The sequence below is a fragment of the Rhyacophila brunnea genome, unplaced genomic scaffold (assembly GCF_057557595.1).
Source record: "Rhyacophila brunnea isolate RB1 unplaced genomic scaffold, BYU_Rbru_1.0 scaffold_11, whole genome shotgun sequence".
Classification (NCBI taxonomy): domain Eukaryota; kingdom Metazoa; phylum Arthropoda; class Insecta; order Trichoptera; family Rhyacophilidae; genus Rhyacophila; species Rhyacophila brunnea.
The window spans coordinates 6,192,977-6,212,243 of NW_028232763.1; the positions used below are offsets into that span (position 1 = coordinate 6,192,977).

Genomic DNA, 19,267 nt, shown 5'->3' on the forward strand with positions numbered 1-19,267 from the left:
AGTAAAATAAACCTTGCGTAAAGCATGAATAAATATCTCCTTTTATCTACTGAAACTGATATCTTTACTTTTATCGGTAGGTATAATGTATTAGGATTACTAAACCAAAAGTGCTTGTGACCATTTGCAATTTACCTACCTATTCCAAAGGAGTTATTTGGCGAATAGTACGTAGAACATGTTGACGGTAGGTAACATAGATTAGTATGTATAGGTAATCAAACTGTTTGGACTATAACTAGAGGGAGTTAACTTTTTTTCTATTACATTATCATAAGCCTGAATCTATCCACTGCTGGATGAAGTCCACTCCAAGCTGATTCCACTTCTCTCGGTCCTGTGCATTGTGTTGACACGTACTTCCGCAGAACTTAATCATTTCATCGAGCCAGCGGCCTCTACCTCGCTGACGTTTTATACCTCTTGGGTACCACTGGATGATTTTAGGTTTTTAGCAAACTATATTACATCACAAACCCTTGTCGGTTACATACAACACTTTATAGCGATTCCTCAATATTTTTAGTGTTTCAATTAGTAACCATGGAATAATTAATATTCTATATGTTGGTCGGTGCATTTACAAATTCTTATTGTTTAAAGATAGCCATCTTTGGCCTGGTTTCACATTTTGTTTCAAGACAAGTTTGACACATGCAATTTGCTGTAATTGTTCATCTAAATATTCTATATGATGGCAATACACAAATTAAAGATTTATCTGGGCAAGAGCACACATTAATTAGTGTACAGAATTGATTTGAATGAATATAAAATTGTTAAAATGCTCAGTTTAAGTAAAATTTACTACAAATGATTTTGTAATGCGAAATGACTTGTAGTCAATTTAATTATTATTGGTCTTGGTAATCTTCTCTTCAACTTTATTTTCATATAGTATACCGGCATGTTCAATACCTCCATTCGGGTGTTCAAACACTACAGTACTTACCTAAATTATTCTTTTTGTTTCTTTTTACAACTTGTCTTTTATAATTTTATATGATCATTTCATTTTTTTCAGATAACTTACAGGTATTTCCTTTATAATGTACATAATATAATATATTTCACCTAATTATTGCAATATTTTGTTTTTATTGTGATGTATTCTTTTTTTAGTGTTTTTATGAGTTTATGTATTTATAAAGAATAAATATGTTTAGTCTCTGCCTATGTGGAGTCTTCAACTTGTTTCAGTAATAATACTTTATTATATTGTTGAGGACTATTCGGGTAAGTGATAGTATTTTAAGGAAGTGGATAAATAAATTACGAGAATAATTGTTGGAACATCAATATATATTTATAATATTCTTAATTTTGTTTTAATAACATCAAAATGATTAAATATTCTTAACAATACGATAACCGTAAATCTTATTGTAAAACATCAAAGATTGAGACAATGAATTGGCAATAAATGGCCTTGACATACGGTGTAACAATGAGACATTGACTACACATCCACGAAACACAGTGAGAGCCACAATCGGCGCGCGGGTTACGGAAACTGCGATGAGTCCGACACGCACCCGCGCCCACAGAACATCTAAGTTAGGAACACTTTGCATTGATTGTACAATTTGGTGGTCCAATATAAGAATAATATAAGGATCGGGTCCTACATGGAAGAACTAGGCGACTGATCATAGACTAGATCAAACATGATCGAGCGACTCGTTGACACGCAGACGCCTCCTCGAAAACTACCGACCGCTGCCATACCCTGTTAGACGAAGAAGGTACTATCTTTATCACATCTTCTCATCATCGATTATACATAGGTCAATATTCAATAAAAAAGGTTTACAAAGCAAATAGAAAATAAATAAAGTATCCAAAAATAGTCAGTACGTCTGCCCGGTGGCGGACAGATTCGATTTAATATAATTTATCTTTTCTCTTTATAATAATTATTTAGCGTCATCGAATGACTCGAATGTGATTGTTCGTCTTGTATATAACTAATTTTGAGTGCGATAACAACCTTGGTTACGTTTTAAATTCATTTTTGTTTAAAATAATTCAGCGTCGACCGACGTCTCATCGCTTCTACGATCAGAACTTAGGAATGTAAATTGATCAAGGTACATAGGAGGGACGATTAAATATAACATCTCTTACGAATTAAAACGACTACTTTGACAGATATTATTACATCCAACAGATAAAACATTAAAGTACATCGATTGCAAATACATTGTAATACTATTTATTTGTGAAAGCTGACTTGATGAATATTGTGCCTAATCTAAAATAAAGACCGATCTCCGACGGGGATCTCCGTGAGACAGTGACTTGTAAAGGAGCCACAAATACTGCTTCACCCATCTCCCCCCGAGATCGTCACCGCCACCATCACTTCACTAGTGTCCTAATCCAAAGGGGTCGTCCTCTTCTAATATTCGAAACGAATCATCCTAACGGGAAATTAACATATTTCAACATCGGAATGAAATGATGCGCTCAAAGACAGGCACAAAATCTTTGGCGCATCATTCTGTTCTATGACACTGTTCATTGACAATATTAATACATAGGAATAGGAATACTTGGCATGTGAGATTCCAAAATAAAGCATTAAATTAACTATTACATAAAAACTAAATCATAACAGTATATCCTTCAAAGATAAATACTTTTATTATCGCATTTGAAAATCACCTGATGACCAGCAATTTCTGTCAACTCGCCATACATTAATAACAGATCTCATTTCAATAAAAAAAATAATTATCAAACATAATAGTAACGATCAATAAACTAGAATATAAAAAATATACAACTAATAGTAAAATGCGTTTTACTACTTCGACGTGACAAAAAAAGAAATGCGAGAGATCAATGAGACTCCGCAAAATCACAACACGATATGTAACGAAGTGATATAAGAAAATATATTATTAGGTCGTCGATGCCAAGAATTTAACATTTGGAAGACCACGTCGAAGCAGTTTAATAAAATTGAAATGGATTTTTAGATCTCGTAGTTGCGGAACTTGGAGACAACTTCCGCGGGCGGCTCCTGGCCTTGGCCCGTCCAACGGCCGCCCCAATGAGCGGCCCCGCCCTCGGAAGCTCGCCGTGCCGCCCCGGGCCCGGTGCCCAGAGTGCTTCCTCCCGGAGCGGCAGTTCCGCTACCCGCCAGCATGCGGTCCTTAGTCTTGGGCGTAGCCCAGTGCATCGACTGCTGCACGTGCTCCTTCATCCCCAGCCACTGCTTGTAGCCAATGGATAAGCCGCTGGTTCGCCATTTGTCGTAGTTGCAGCGCTTCTCTGGATCGCACAGCGTCTCTTTAGCCTCCTGCAATGTGCAAAAAATAAACCGATGTCAACTCACCCTGCAGTTTATCTATTACAGTGGTCTTCAAACTGTGTTCCGCCGCACATCTCTGGGTGTTCCGCAAGTCAAAAAAAAATTCAACAAATAGACCTAGGCTTCGACAAATTGTGTAAAAAAAATGTAATTAACAGTCGAACTTGGTTATTACGAGGAAGATGGAACCGATTGAATTTGCTCGTTATAAGCGTTACTCGTAATATCAGAGAATAGGTATTTTTAAATGAGCGGTCACATAACACAAAAAGTCGAAAATAAAAAATCGGAAAACCATCGTAAAAATCCCCGAAACAAGCATGGCATTCATAAATTACAAAAGAAGTTGTTTATTGTAATTAATGCTGGTAGGTATCTACTGACTTCACAAACCTTGGATTTTTTTCTTATTTAAACCATATGCGTGGATACTTTTTTAGTATTGTCGGCGAAAACACCAATTAAGTAGATACTTAGACACTTAACTAGTGTCATAAACGTAATGCGATCCCGGCGGCATCCTGTCGTGTCGGATTTTATTGCCTAGGGTTGAAATGTTTTTAAACGATCGACACATTAACAGTTTTAATAAATTTTTTGACGATATTTTAGCTCGGTCTATCCGATAAGTTGCTCATTATAACAGTGAATAAATGTATGGAGAAAATCATAAACTAAAATGTCAACGAATGTTTCCTCATTACATCCGAGATCTCGCTATATCCGTGATCGTAATAACCGAGTTCGACTGTATATTTTTCTAAGGATGGGATGGGGTTCCCTGAAAAAAACTTATAATTCTAAGGGGTTCCGTGAGTCAACAAAGTTTGAAGACCACTGATCTATTACAATTGATTCTTCAAGTATTATGGCAAAAAAAGACAAAAATTCAAAAACAGACTGCAAAAACTCAATGTCTGGATGAAAATTAGCATATAAATTTATATAATAAATAACTTAAAATTTTATAAGGATACTAGCTGCCTGATACTGTTCCCTATGGGAACAAATATGATGCGGTGTTTGACTTGCTATTGATTCTGAATTTAATACTATTTAAAAGTGGAATGTTATTATCATGTAATAACTAATTTGAAAATAAATCAATAAAATCTAGTTTCCCCACTCCAAAAGCCAGTGTGCCAGTAACGCTACATTCATTTATTTTAAAAATCTTATCTCATCAAGTAATAAGTAGAAATAATATATTTCAAGTTTGGAATATCAGGCGTGACAAAAACTGGTACAACATATTATTTAAAAATACCCCTTATGATTTTCATAAATACAATAATTGTAACCAATGACATTATTAATGGACGACGCACTCAGTACAGTAGCTGGCAAGTAAATTCGCATGTATAGGTAGACGTCACGCAATTTCCATTATGCGATATCACGCATCGGGAATTTATAGCAATATGACCTTTATTGTAATGGCGTTAGATGGCGTTAGAGCAGTGTTTCTAATGTCAATGTTCATTTGAGCGAACCTGTTCGAACCGAACCATTCGGCAGACCCAACAAAAAGCATCAGGAATTTATAGCAATATCACCTTTATTGTAATGGCGTTAGAACAGATTATGCCATTCGGCAGACCCGACAATAAAGTGAGTGTCATTTTCTTTTCCAGATGATTCGTCCATATTAATGTCATTGATTGTAACGGACAAAGATAGATAATATTGTTGCACCAACCTACCTATGCAAAACTAAACCACAATTTCTTAAATTTCCTGTTGGATTGCAAAGGTGACAATTTTATTTTAATAACACTAAAATATAAAAAATAATGACTCATTGGTATTATAGGTATTTATACTATGTATTCAATTATTCTTCATTAGAGTAAGTATTACAAGTTACAATTTTTCATTGAACTAAGACCACAAAGTGTAGGTAGTGTTTGTTAGTTTTTAAGAATCAATTAAAGACTGCCTAATCCAAGCCATCGTAGATATTAGTAAAAAAAATATACGCTTATCTATAAAATATCTAAAATAATGCCATTAAAACTTACATAATTTTAGATATTTTATAGATAGAAGAATATTTTTTTGTCAATTATGGTTTGGTTTAGGTAGGGCTTAATGAATTTAAAAAACTGACCAATAACAACCGTAATATCTATTTTTAATTCAACATAAACAAATAAGAATGACTGAAAAAGCGTGGACTATTTTTGTCAGATCGCCCATAGCATATCTTAACTATTATGGTTTGGTTTAGGCGGAGTTTTACTGAATATTAAAAATTAAGCAGCACCATCTGCACATGGTACCTATTCTTAATTCAATGAAAACAAATAAAGATGACTGACAAAATTTAATGTGCACTATTAATGTCGAATCTTAACAGCCTACCTCCACCCTTCCTCACTGATATATTGTGACATAGGCACTTCTAGCATTAGTTTTCTAGCAATGGTTTATAAAAATATGTTATCATTAAACTTTAAAAAAAATACCTATTAACAAAAATGCAATTATTGATAGCAAGAAGCAAGGTATATTTACTTAAATACACTGGTAAAATACCATATTTGCCAAAAAACATTGTAGGCTATCAATCCACATACTTAAATAATATGTACAATTCGAAACCAATAAGATTCCAATTGGAAGGAAAGTTAAAAAATTAGTAACACTTAAAAGCCTCTTGCTAGTTTAAAACGTAATTTGCACTTGGTGAACAGATTTGATAATAATTGGTAATAAAACATACATAACTGAAACCAGAAATCATATCATAATGACACAATATAAAAATGAATTTATCACTTCTTTTTCCTTTCGAATTAGTCCAGTATTTTTCCTTGAATTACATGCGTCAATTCGCATGAACGTTATTTCCAAGCCAATTCATCAGATTTAAAAATTAATTCATACTCAGGGTCATTTCATTTAATAAATAAAAACGCCGAAAAAGACTACCGAGGCAAATAAAATAGAAAGTAAATAATATAGTCAAGGATGTTTAACAAAACAAATATTACACCTAACATATTTAACTAATTTTTACCTTCAATTTCTGGAATTTCGCCTCAGCATCCTTATCCCCGTCGTTTTTATCAGGATGACACTGCAAAGCCAACGTCTTGTATTCAGCTGTTATTTGCTCTATCTGAAATAATGCACAAAAACATTAGCGATCCATGACCTGTGACGACGCCACCTGATTTTGCATGCATATTGATTTGTAAACACAAAGAATACCCGAAATTGTCAATTATATTAATGCCCGATCTGATTATAATTGAATAAACAACTTACTGTCGAATTCTCATCGCAGTTGAGCAGGCCGTAGAAATCTTCGTCGGGGCTCTTCTGAAAGCTCAGTATCTCGTCCACAGCACTCATCTTGACGACCGACTACCCCAACCCTTGAATATCCAACCCTAGCTGCGACCTAGACGGAAAATCAATCTTTTCACAGCACACATACACAATATGTACTGCCGTACACATCCAACGACCAACACCAACACTAACGCAAACACATTTGACACACTTTTCTTTCGATCGCTACGTTGGCAACAAGTTGCTCCAAATGTCACAATGTTACCAAATCAGAACAATAAAAATCGGTGTTGCTAGTATTAAAATATTACCAACTGACAAAGTATTGAAAGTTTTAAAATTATATTTTTTAACAAATTGCGTAAATATAACTTTACTATTTTATCAAAGTAGTTGTCAAAAATCATAATTAAACATCAAAAGTATTTTTGTGCCACATTGAATGTAATGCGTAGGCATATTCTTATAAAATATAAAATTGTATTACGTCAAGCAATATTTTATAATTTTGATTGCTGTCACTACCTCAATACTTGTATGCTGTTGGTCTCGAAAATAATATTTCAAGACCAATAGTTAGATAATATCTATATATTACTACTAACTGACTTACTTACCACTGACCCGGCGAACGTCGTACCGCCTCAGATTCGATAATCCTGTGTTAACTTATTAGCTGAATTAAATTCAGTTTTTTATTAAGTTAAAATGAATACTCAAAATGAATAAGTTCAATAAATGTGCAAAAATCAAATCAAAATGAAAATTATTTTAATTACATTGAACTGCACACCTACGATGACCGCGTGGATTGAGCGCCGGTCTATAGTGTCGAGGGTCCCAGGTTCGAATCCTGGCTCTGGCACGTTCCCATATTGTTCTTCAATTTGTGCATGAGTCAGAGTATGGTCCTAATAGGTTGAGCTAGTGGCTGACATCCATTTCTCGTAAAAATAAAATCTGTTAATACAAACCTGCACTCTGTGGAGGCCCATAATATGATCCTAATAGGATCGGACATGGTCAAAAGAAAAAAAAGAATGTAATTCACGTGACAGCAAGGCATTTGCTTTATTGAAGCGAATCGAAATGATTCGCGTAGCATTGTTGAACAACCTTCTAATAAACTATTTGCTGGATGGGTTGCACTCGGGTCGATTCCCTTCATTGAAGCACCTTGTGATATACATTTTTCGTTTTGTTGTCAGGTGCGAAAACGAACAAAGCAGATGGTTTGCCGACACGTGAACATGCTACGTACAATTGACCGTGAGAGAAACATTAATTTTATAGATTCAGGCCACAAACACTCAAGGATTGGCCTTGTAATTTGTTGATCGTGATGCCGAATGCAAGACGAATTGGAAATTGAATTCGTTTAAACTCGAATGGCAATGGGATCATCGAAATTCTCGGAATGAGAACTTCCTCACCTTTGAACGTTCCTTTGATTATCGTCGCGTGAATCACATTGCCCATGAGTTTTCTCACCACCAAACGCGTTCCGTTACATAGTTTTGGTTGGTACAGATTTCAAAGCATGATGACTACCGAGCCAACCTTCAGTTGTTAATTGTGCGGTGGCAAGCCAGGCAAATCCAATGAGTTTAAAAATTCAGTTGGATAGTTGGTTGCTTCGTCTTCGTTTGTTACACAGTCGATAGATTTTAAAGAATGCAGTGGACCAACAATTTCATTTTGAATTATGAAGTTTAAGTGATCCACATCTTTGTTCTTTGCCGCAAGACTGCTCGTTCACTCAACCAATTGTAATTTTTGTGGTTAGCAATGATGTTTCGGTAACACTTTGTTGATGAGTTCGTCCTTAGTTGAGACGAAATTGCAAAAATTTAGCGGAAACGAAATCAATCCGTTCGATTCATCGACAGGAACACGGTCGTTACCGATAGTCAGCAATTACTTGGAGAAATATTCGGCAGATGGATCGTTTAGCAATGCAACTCGCATGTTTGTCGTCAGCTGAAGTTTCTTCACATAGCGCCCCAGAGTCGATGATTTGAGGCAAGCATTTATTTCATCGGCAGCGGTCGATCTTGGAATGACTGGTAGTGTTTGGCGGAAATCGCCAGATAGTAGAATCATTGCGCCTTCAAAACTTCTTGAGTCATTGCGCAGATCTTTCATAGTTCGATTGAGTGCTTTCAATGGCCGTTTGTGCGCCATTGTGCATTCATCCCAGGTGATGATTTTACTTGCTACCAAAACTTTGGCCATTGCTGAGTATTTCGCAATGTTGTATGTCGGTTTTTCAATGTTTGAAGGTTTAAGGGCAATTTCAACGTTGAATGACACATTCGGCATCCTTCTAGCAACGTGGCCGCTATCCCAGAAAAAGCAACTGCTACAGCATTTTCGGATCTTGCACGAACAGTAGCCAAAATCAATGACATGAGGAATATCTCCCCAGTTCCACCGGGCGCGTCGAGGAAAAATAAGCCACCATTATCGTAGATGTACTCTATCTCTTATGTAGTTATCGTAGGGGTACCTACGTAGGTACTACCTATTTACGCTGTTTGAAATATTTTGTTCACAATTTTATTTTATTTCGAGTTCGAAATTGACAGGAGCGCAACTCCAAATTTTAGATCAGTGTTATCCAACCTCTGTCCATATCAGGAGGGCAGGTATTACATTTTTAATAATTTAATTCTACGCAGGGCGAAATGTACGCGTTCGCGATTTTGCTGCTTGTCGCGATCTGCGCGCCATCTTGAAAAAATCATTCCCAACGGTTTTTTTTCTTGGGCGACGTTGCATATCTCCAACGGTCAAAGACAATGTTGCCGGCCGACTTTTAACATTATTAATTTTCGTAATCAGCGCTTTATTATTTGTTGGCTTTGATACCGATTCGGGCGTCTCCAGATACACAAAGACATCCCCAAATGGGGACCATACGGGGGTGTCACAGTACCTACACGGAAAGTGCGGGGGTCCGTGGTTGAATCGACGAGAAGCTATAGACTGCAGGGGGGGCAACCTTTTTGGATGGAGGGCCAAATTCAAGAATTCAAAAAAAATACCATTTTTAGATATACACTATTTATTATCACGAAAAATAAACATTACAAAAAAATTAATGAGAAGAATGAAACTGTTGTACATTTTTTTTAAATTCAGGTGTTAATTTTGTAGTTGATATTCTCAAAACTGCTTGTAAATGGGCATCGGAGATATTTAATCGTAAAGAATTTTTATAGAGGTTCATGATCGAAAATGTTTGTTCACATATATAGGTTTATACAAAAATAACGAACATGTTTCTTGCATAATCTTTAAGTTGGCCGAATTTGTCTCAAATAAGGGCATTGTAAAATTTGCAGATTTCTTCACGACGATGCAATTCTCTTAAATCAGTGTCACACTGCAGATCAATAATCTCAAGTTGTAGGCTCTGTTGGTACACTATCAATATCTTTTGAAAATAGATCGCGTACTATTGCTAAACTTGTCTCAATTTTTCGGAAGTCACCAAATCTTTGTGAAAAATCGTCATTCAGAGCTTTAATAATTTTACCATATTCTTCAAATTTATATTACAACTACAAAGTTGGAAAGTAGTTCACGTTGTTATTCAATATTTCTCGAAGGAATAACTTGAGTTTTAATTGAAATCCATTCAAACTTTTTACCATATGATGGGCATATATTTTTTTTCCTTGCAACGCGGAGTTAAAAGTATTTAAATGTGTCACGATGTTCAACGTAGAAAATAGTGATTACATAGTGTGAGACGAGACGCAAGGAAGACGTACTGAGATAATACATTTACGAAACAACAAATTCTTCAAATTTTAATCTATTGTCAATATTTTTTAAAAAATATATAAAAAAGTTATTCGTAATCAGAAGTACAATTAATGATGGCGGGCCGCAAAAAAATACCCGGCGGGCCACATGCGGCCCGCAGTTTACTACCCCCTGCTATAGAGTATGTATATGTAGTGGATGGGGTAAATGCGTTGATAGCGCCTTTAATATGTCATTGATAGCGCCTGATAGATTTTGTTAACCCGCCTCCACCCTCCACCTTAATAAATGGTTATAGATTTTTTTTGAAATGGACCTCCATGAAATGTTGTATCGTATCGGAAATATATGGCTGTATATCAAAGACCGTCCAACCTCTTTGGGTTGTATAGTAGGCACTGACATAAAATTCATGTGTAAATAAAACACGGTTCTTGTCGATTTACACTTTACAGGAAGCCAGCAGCAAACAAATTTTAAAAATAGCTGATATACTGGATTATTTGTTAAGTTAGGTTTTTATTCTTGAATTCATGAATTTTGCCAAAATCAGCTATGAAAATTATTGAATTAATGTTCATATTGAATCTAATAAAATTGGATACCGTATAGTATACGGTCATCGCTTTCCGATAAGAAAGCCCACGGCGAACTGTGCCACGGTGAATTTTTTTACGTACAATTAACAATTTACATGTAATCATCGTGTGTAAAAAAGGGTTCACTTCAACAATGTTTCGGTGGGTAGGTACCAGTAGCGAAGGGTGGAGGTAGGCTGTTAAGATCCACCATAAATAGTGCACATTAAACTTTGTTAGTCATACGTATTATTTTTATTGAACTAAGACTATAATTTACAGATCGTGTTAGTTAGTTTTTAAGAATCAATTAAACCCTGCCTAAATCAAATCATAATAGTTTTGGTATACTTTAGGCGATGCGACAAAATTGTGTTCACTTTTTCAATCATACTTATTTGTTTTCGTTGGATTAGGAATACATAATAAACCGAACTATAATTAATTTTAGAAATTTATTTTATATATAGACGAGTATTTTTTGACTATTATCTAATATGGCTTGGTTTTCGCACGGTTTAATTGAATTTTAAAAACTAACCAGCACCATCTGTAAAATTGTAGTCTTATTTCAATGAAATAAAAAACGTATGACTGACAAAGTTTAATGTGCACTATTTAAGGCGGATCATAACAGCCTACCAACACCCTTCGCCACTGGTAGGTACATATTTTATGAACGTTCTATTTGCATTTTACCACGTTTTTATTAGCTCGTATTCTTATTTGTCCGGTGGTTGTTTGTCCAGTACAAATCTTGCAATCGATTTTTAACTAACTTCCCGACTAGACATTTGAAACTTTTAGAATATATTAAAATACGACGACAATGCATTCTTTTAATACTTTTGGCCATCTTTAAGCAGAATTTAATTCATTTTCAGTTAATTCTGTTTTGTATGTTTCGGAAAAAAATCATTAAAAGTAATATTTACTACTCACTATTATTGGTTGCTAAGGAGTCCTAAATTATTAATATATACGTGCGTTACTATGGAAATCAATATGAAATGTCAAAATGACATTTCTGTATTCTATAATATTTATTCAGCATTTCTTCTATCAAGTATCTACAATAAAAAGTTTTTAGTAATACATAGAATTGTCAAGTTTATATGATTCAACAGAAAATTTAAATACGTGGTATATAAAAAGTTCTTTTTATCTTGTAATTATTTATGAATAAGTTACTTTTGTTTACACATGTGTAAGATATTATATAGATATATATTTGGTTGGAATGTTTAATTTGGTTCATGCGAAAGACGAATCAATGAACCATTAACTTCAGCGTCACCTATTCGGTCTTCAGTAATAATTGAATTAAGCCAACCTCCATGAGGGTCGGTTATTATTAGCGTTTATACAAGTTTCAATGACTTGTCGATATTCAATGCATTAATTTGCGATCGGGATAAAAGCTCAAACCATTTAGGTGTGTAAAATAAAATTGTATTATTAAACCAGCAGTAAATTCAACGAATTTATCTTTTAATTGTTTAGGCACTTGGTTTGACAAATGAAATTTAACTGATAAAATACGTCCTCGTAATTTGAATTATATTATTAACCAGCATTGCCAACTTAGCGTTTTTCTTGTCAGAATTAAATGAATAAACATCTAGCTTGTAAAATACGCATCTGGCATATGGCGTTAAATCTAGCATTTTTTGACATCGAAAACAGCTTTAAATCCTTAAGAGCGTACATATAAGTGAAACGGCAAATAATTTTCAACACTATATGGAACGAAATTTTGGCCGCGTTGCCATTCGGAGAGGGATGGTCGACCTGTTCCCATGTCAATTTCTTTTGTGATGGAGTCGGATGAACATATTCTTAAATCGTGTAAAGATCACTAAAAAAACGTTCCGCATGTACTTGAAAAAGAAAACATGTCAATGAATATACTATTATTATTACGAATACAATAATAAACTTAACATAAAAAGGACGCATGTTGAATTTTTATGACAAATTATATTTCATTCGGGTCGCGTCATTTGCACCCGCGACCCGCAATCCGCGCATCGCCTAGTCGCGATCTTTTTAGACCATGCCTCAGCTGAGGTATAGCCTTAATATAAAGACTCTGGCATATTACACCGCATTTGCTTTAAAATCAAAGAGCTGACCTATCTTAGCAATAAAATAAAATGTAACATACGATATTTAAGTGATGTCCAAATTTGGTACCTGCATTAATTTTGAGTTGTTTGGATAATTAAATGTTAGTTTAAAACAATAAATTCTTCAATATATTTGGTATCCAGGTAAGCACTGAATGAAACATGGCTTATCTTGCGCTCACGATGGCCGAGCGGCTTAAGCTTCTGCTTATAATGTCGTGGGGTCCAAGGTTCAAATCCTGGGTTTGGTAAATACACATAATAAATATTGTTTTTCAATTTGTGTTTGGAATCAAGAGTACCTACCTAATATGTTGAGAAAGTCGCTAACATCAATTTCTCGTAGAATCAAAAATCTAGTGACACAAACCTCCATTCCGTGGAGGCCCGATTTTCATAGGTCGGATATGGTGTAATGATGAATGTAAAATCTTAATATTCCTTCGACAATGTTGAACACATAAACCTTGTTAATATTTTGATTGTTATTCAGACAATATAATAATAATATTTGCCACTCTATTTATGGAACCTTTGTGTTTTATTCTATTATTGATATAGGTACCAATTTATTATTATTATGATAGACGACAGACTGGGATCATCTCTTCAAATATATCCTGCGTGATCCTGCGCATGGTTTGTCGATCCTTCGTATCTCCGGGGACAGAGGCGAATTAATACTTTTACATAACTAACATTGACGTATTTAATGGACCAAACACATTTCCGTCATTTTTTTCGCTCCAAAATAACACCGATATCACCCGGAGCTCGGAGCAATTCCATAAGCAAGGCGGTTATCTACAATTAATTGTTAACTCACTTCTTCTTCTTCTTCGATGGCGCTACAGCTCAAGTCGAGCTCTGGCCTCCTCCACCGCTGTCCTCCAGCCGGAACGGTCCTCCGCACGTCTTTTCCAGTTCCTGATGTTTAGTATCTGGTTGGCATCTTTTGTAACATTATCACCCCATCGTGTGCGTGGCTTTCCCACTGGCCTTTTCCCTCCTGGGTTTCCTTCGAGGATCTTCTTCGGTATCCGTGACTCAGGCATGCGCTGGACATGGCCTGCCCAGTTTAGCCTCTGGAGTTTTACGAAGTTGGAGAGTTTTGAATCTTGGTATAAGCCGTATAGTTCCGCGTTGTACCTAATTCTCCACTCCCCACCATCATTCATGGGTCCGTATATCCGCCTAAGGATCTTTCTCTCAAAGCAATCCACAATTTCAGCTACTTTCACATTTAGCGTCCATGACTCGCACCCGTATGCAACGACTGTGCGTATGACGGTTTTATAGAGCCGCGTCTTAGTTTTTCTGTGGACATTTCTGGATTTGAATATGGGCAGCAATGAGAAGTACGATTTATTTGCAGCGGTTATTCGGGCTTTTATTATTGTTAACTCACGGCACTGCGTATTTATGGATTTAAAATGTGTCCGATTAGAAGTAGGTACTTATTAAAAAATATTACTATTCAACGATATTTGACTGCTCGCTGTTGACCGACCGTGATAAACAACAACAAACGAATATGACATATCATATTTATCACTTTTTTATTGATTTTTGAGTTGTGATATATGATAGAATAGCCCTGCTGTTTGTATTTAAAATAACGTTTATATTGTCCATGCCATGCCCCATACATTTCTCTAATCTGCCCGAGTCCAAACATACAGATTTTATACTTTCGTAAACAGTTAAAATATATAATTTGAAGATTGATTCTCCCTGCATTATAAACTGTGTTAATTTGTATTTATGTATATATGTCATTATTAGTCATATTAGTAATATAGTATGAGAAAACGCCGACAAATATATCATCGGACATACTTGCATAATTTTGAAAACTTTTCTGAGAAAATATATTATAACCAATAGAAAAAATCTTTTTGAAAAAAGTAAGACACCCGGCAGAAATCGAACCTGCGACTATTGAGTATCGCGTCCTGTGCATTACCACTATGCTGCGACTGCCATACTTAATTGCGACACATTTTAACTATTGGCCTTTTTCATACCTGTTTACAAGCACTCTCTAAGCTCTCAAGCAATATTGGAGTGATCCGTGACGTCGGTTAGTAGGTAATTAAAGTAATAAATAGTTTAATTTAGAATACAAAAACCAATTGCCTGAATTAACCGTAATTAGACGTTACTGAAATTGGAGAGCGCTTGTGAGCAGGTATTAAAAAGGCCAATAGTTAAAATTTGTCGCAATTAAGCATGGCACTCGAAGCATAGTGGTAATGGACAGGGTGCGATACCTAAGAGACGCAGGTTCGATCCTGCCGGGTGTCTTACTTTTTTCAAAAAGATTTTTTCTATTGGTTATAATAATATTTTTTCTCAAAAGTGATTTCAGAATTATGTATGTTCACTAATTAGAATGGTACGTTCTTAAAATCTTATGAATTATTCATTGAATAAAAGAAATAGTTATTTAATTATTATTCTGTTCTATTCTACAGTTATTCTGCTTCTGTTTATTTTTTATTTGGTTCATATATGAGAATGTTTGTTCGCCACCAATGTTGTTCGCATATAATATAATATGTAGAGCGAAAGGTTGTGAGAATATCAAAAGCTATTTTTTTAATGAGTCATATAGTTTCAGGCAAACTATTCCATATAATATCAAATATTATTGTTTCTATTTTAGGCAGTTGTTTTATAGCTGCCCAGTTGTGCTGAGAAATGAGATGAGGTGAAATTGGAGTTTGTGTCTGAAGAGCCGCAAACATTTATGCAAAGAGCCGCTTCTGCTGACCCCTGTCCTAGACCCAGGAGTCAACCATCTAGCTAGAGACTTAAATAAACGGTTTTCTGATGCTGTTTTTTGAAAATATTGTTTGTCGCGAACCGGATAATCTGGACTCTAGAGAGACTATCGAGAATGGTGGTTTTTCAGGTAGCCTTCGGGGAAGGCGATGCAGATGAAGAAGGGTCTAGGACGATTCGGCGCCGGGACAACTGGACGCAACGCAATCGAATGAAATTAGAAAATAAATAGACGCTCGTGAATTATAGATTGCTTTAAAAATATATTGTTATTTATATTTAAATTATTATACTATTATAATACTTTGTGAGAATTTAAATATGCAACGAGAAGAAAGTTCTTTTCTTTTTATGTAAAGCCTCAGGCATAATATTTCTCAATCCGCAATAATAATAAAAACATTATGTTAAGAGCAAAATGAATTAAAACTACTAAGTAGTAGATAGAAACTGATAAAGATTCCTCGTCTACGGACGTCTATTTATTTCATTCGACAGTGCGGCGCCCAATTGTCCTGGCGTTCAGTTGTCCTGTTCCCTTGACTGCTTCATCCGGTGGACTCCACATTTCGGAGACATCAATAGCCTCCAGCTTCTTTGTCATCAGGTAAAAATAGATATCGGATCATATCTACCTAGGTACATACTTAAAAATTAACTCTTTGTTCTTAGTTTTTTTTTCTGTCACGTATTTCCGCCCAGGTTAAATCAGTATGTCGATGAATATTTTTAGTTTTATTAGAGAATATTAGTTATTTATTCGCTTTATTTTATATTCTTCTTATATTTTAAAATACTTACAACAGATGATATCAGTAAGTGCATGAATATCCATCCTCAGTTGGGCTCAGTGATGCCAACCGTACTATAATTATAGTACAATACTTTAATTTTGATTTCGCGAAAAATGTAAAATACTATAATTTTACGCCAAATATACCAAAATACTATAATTTTAAAGGATTCCAGACGAACAATGTTCCTGTACTATATGTTTTTCAGAAATACTATAATTTTTACGCCTTTGTACTATAATCAGCATAGAAAAATATGGCAATACTGGTTGGGCTTTTATTAATTGATTTTCAACACGAAACGTGTCCATGTCTCGCGATGTCACACCGTAGGTATTCGCCCGGTTTGTTAAGTTATGATTATATTGAGATGCACGTCACGTACTATCACGTGATGTCACAGTAAGCTGCCGCTACGAGAAAAGTATGTAATGTCGTTATTCTTGGTGTCATATTATCAGACTGAACGAACATTGTCAGTAGCAAAATCTGCCGAAATCACCAGTACAACAATGAGGTCACCTCACGCTGTACCGCACTGCATCGACACCTGCATGACTCAATGAACGTTTTTTATACATACACATTTTCGACGCATGTCAAAATCGCGTGTTTTTTTGTTTTTAGCTGTTGGCACTTTGTATTTTCTGTTGGAACGTTGTCTATTATCTATGGTATGCAGGTTGGGTTCTGTTCAAAATATTATCTATAGATATACCTAATATCGCAAGTAATTTTAACATACGCACTCGTAGAAACTATTAACATTGATTGAAATTAGTATGAATAATGAATATTAATTCAAAATACTAATACATTACAGTAGAGACACTCTCTATCATTGAATTTACAGAGGTGGTGATCGTTCAAATATCCTGCAAAATGACGAAACGATAGACAAAATTATTACAAAAAATAATACTTGTTTCAGTAGAAATTGTGTCTATAAAATGATACCATCATTATCTATCCCAGGCCATGTCATATCCTCGATACACTTCTGCAAGACGAGGACACAACTTCAGACGCTGCCATGGAGACGAGGCACGACGAGTGGTTAATGCATCATTATTTCCAATCAGTAGGTTACCCGTTCCATTCACCTATTCACTGGACGAACAGACTGGGTTATTGAATAATATAACGTCGTCAATTCAATGCAGACTATCAGAATCAGTTTTCTTCTACCAACTCTGTTTATTTTATGGAATCAAATTTATAACATAAAAATCGTAGCTTCAAGACTTCAATAATTTAGATTAATAAAAATGTAGCCTGCGGTGCAATTTTTAATTGCGCGATACAAATTTACATTTTGTTTATTTATCGATTGGTACTTGTTGAATTATCTAAATATTTTGATGGAATTCGGTATGCTTTTATATATTATGTGGTATTCTTTGGTTCGGCAGAGGATACATATTGCGGATGAGATACGGTAGTAATAATTGTTCGTGATGATGGAGGAGGCGAAATTTTATTTACTGTTTCAAATAACTACAATGGTACAATCGATGCAATATAATAAATATAACGGTAGTTCGGTGCGATCTGTCTTTGACGGAAACTCCTAATCGAGTGAGATGTCCAATCGATTCTGACCCGCTATATTATATTGAAATAATATGTTGAAATTATTATGAAATAATATTAATTCGCATTGTTATGATTGTTATGAAATTGCAGATCCGCTATCTAATAACATTACATATTATAGGTACTGACACTACTGATTAATTGTAAATGAAAAGTGAATATTTAATAAATAATACTATAATTGAACGTAGTTATGCAGAATGTAGCCAGTCCACAATAATGTCGAGCTGAGATAATGGCACTTTAGTAACAACATGATTATTAAAAATGTGTGTAAAAATGTAAAATGTCAAATTGTAAATAGTATTTTATTTCAAGAATATTTTTTTTGCGGCTTGGCTATTTTCAGCAGAATGTAGAGAAAACCTTCTCGCTTCTGATCTATATCAAATCTCATTTTTTTATTTTTTGTGGACTGGCTACTTTCTGCATAACTATGTCCAATTGAGATCTGGGTTACAGGTATCTGGCATATCTGCACATAATTAGCCAGGGCAGGTGTGATTATTGTTACGGTCGCCATCGTGGACTGTATTTATATTAACAATGTTACATTGCGTCCTCTTGCTCGGCACCTCTCCGACTATGTTTAGTTGTCTGTCAAACACTATTAAGCTCATGCCAATATGGTAAGTATGTGTATAGTTTATAGTATCACATCAAAATCTTCACTAAATGAAAAGCACTATATTAATTCATATGAGATTCAACTAAATGAAAAGCACACTATTAATTCATATGAGATTCAACTAAATGAAAAGCACAATATTAATTCATATGAGATTCATGGAGCAATGAACACACCGTGGAATGAAGAGATGCATATTGGCCATAACGCGTAAGGTCAAATAAGTCATAAAGGAACATACGAAGATCAGATAATATATTATCTACATCAAGCTTGTACACAGAAAAAATGTTTGGATGGGGTCCATAATAATTATTTTTTTATTTGTTTTTAAGGGGGCGGGTAAGGGGCTGATAACACAA

At 34.9% G+C, this 19,267-nt stretch overlaps 1 protein-coding gene across 1 annotated transcript; it reads right to left on the minus strand.

Moving 5' to 3' along the window:
- Window positions 1-1,283: 1,283 nt before the first annotated feature.
- jdp (DnaJ domain-containing protein) lies at window positions 1,284-6,823 on the minus strand. Its single transcript, XM_085958394.1, has 3 exons — window positions 6,593-6,823; window positions 6,342-6,443; window positions 1,284-3,307 (listed from the first exon to the last, which is right to left on the minus strand). Exons 1-3 carry the CDS (start codon window positions 6,677-6,679, stop codon window positions 2,981-2,983), a joined length of 516 nt encoding a protein of 171 aa, XP_085814520.1. The 5' UTR covers window positions 6,680-6,823; the 3' UTR covers window positions 1,284-2,980.
- Window positions 6,824-19,267: the final 12,444 nt, after the last annotated feature.

Coding starts and splice junctions, on each gene's coding strand:
- jdp (XM_085958394.1), bottom strand. CDS start 6,679: ATGAGTGCTGTGGACGAGATACTGAGCTTTCAGAAGAGCCCCGACGAA. Junction 6,444..6,592: donor ACTGCGATGAGAATTCGACA/GTAAGTTGTTTA, acceptor GCATTATTTCAG/ATAGAGCAAATAACAGCTGA. Junction 3,308..6,341: donor CGAAATTCCAGAAATTGAAG/GTAAAAATTAGT, acceptor TGCACATTGCAG/GAGGCTAAAGAGACGCTGTG.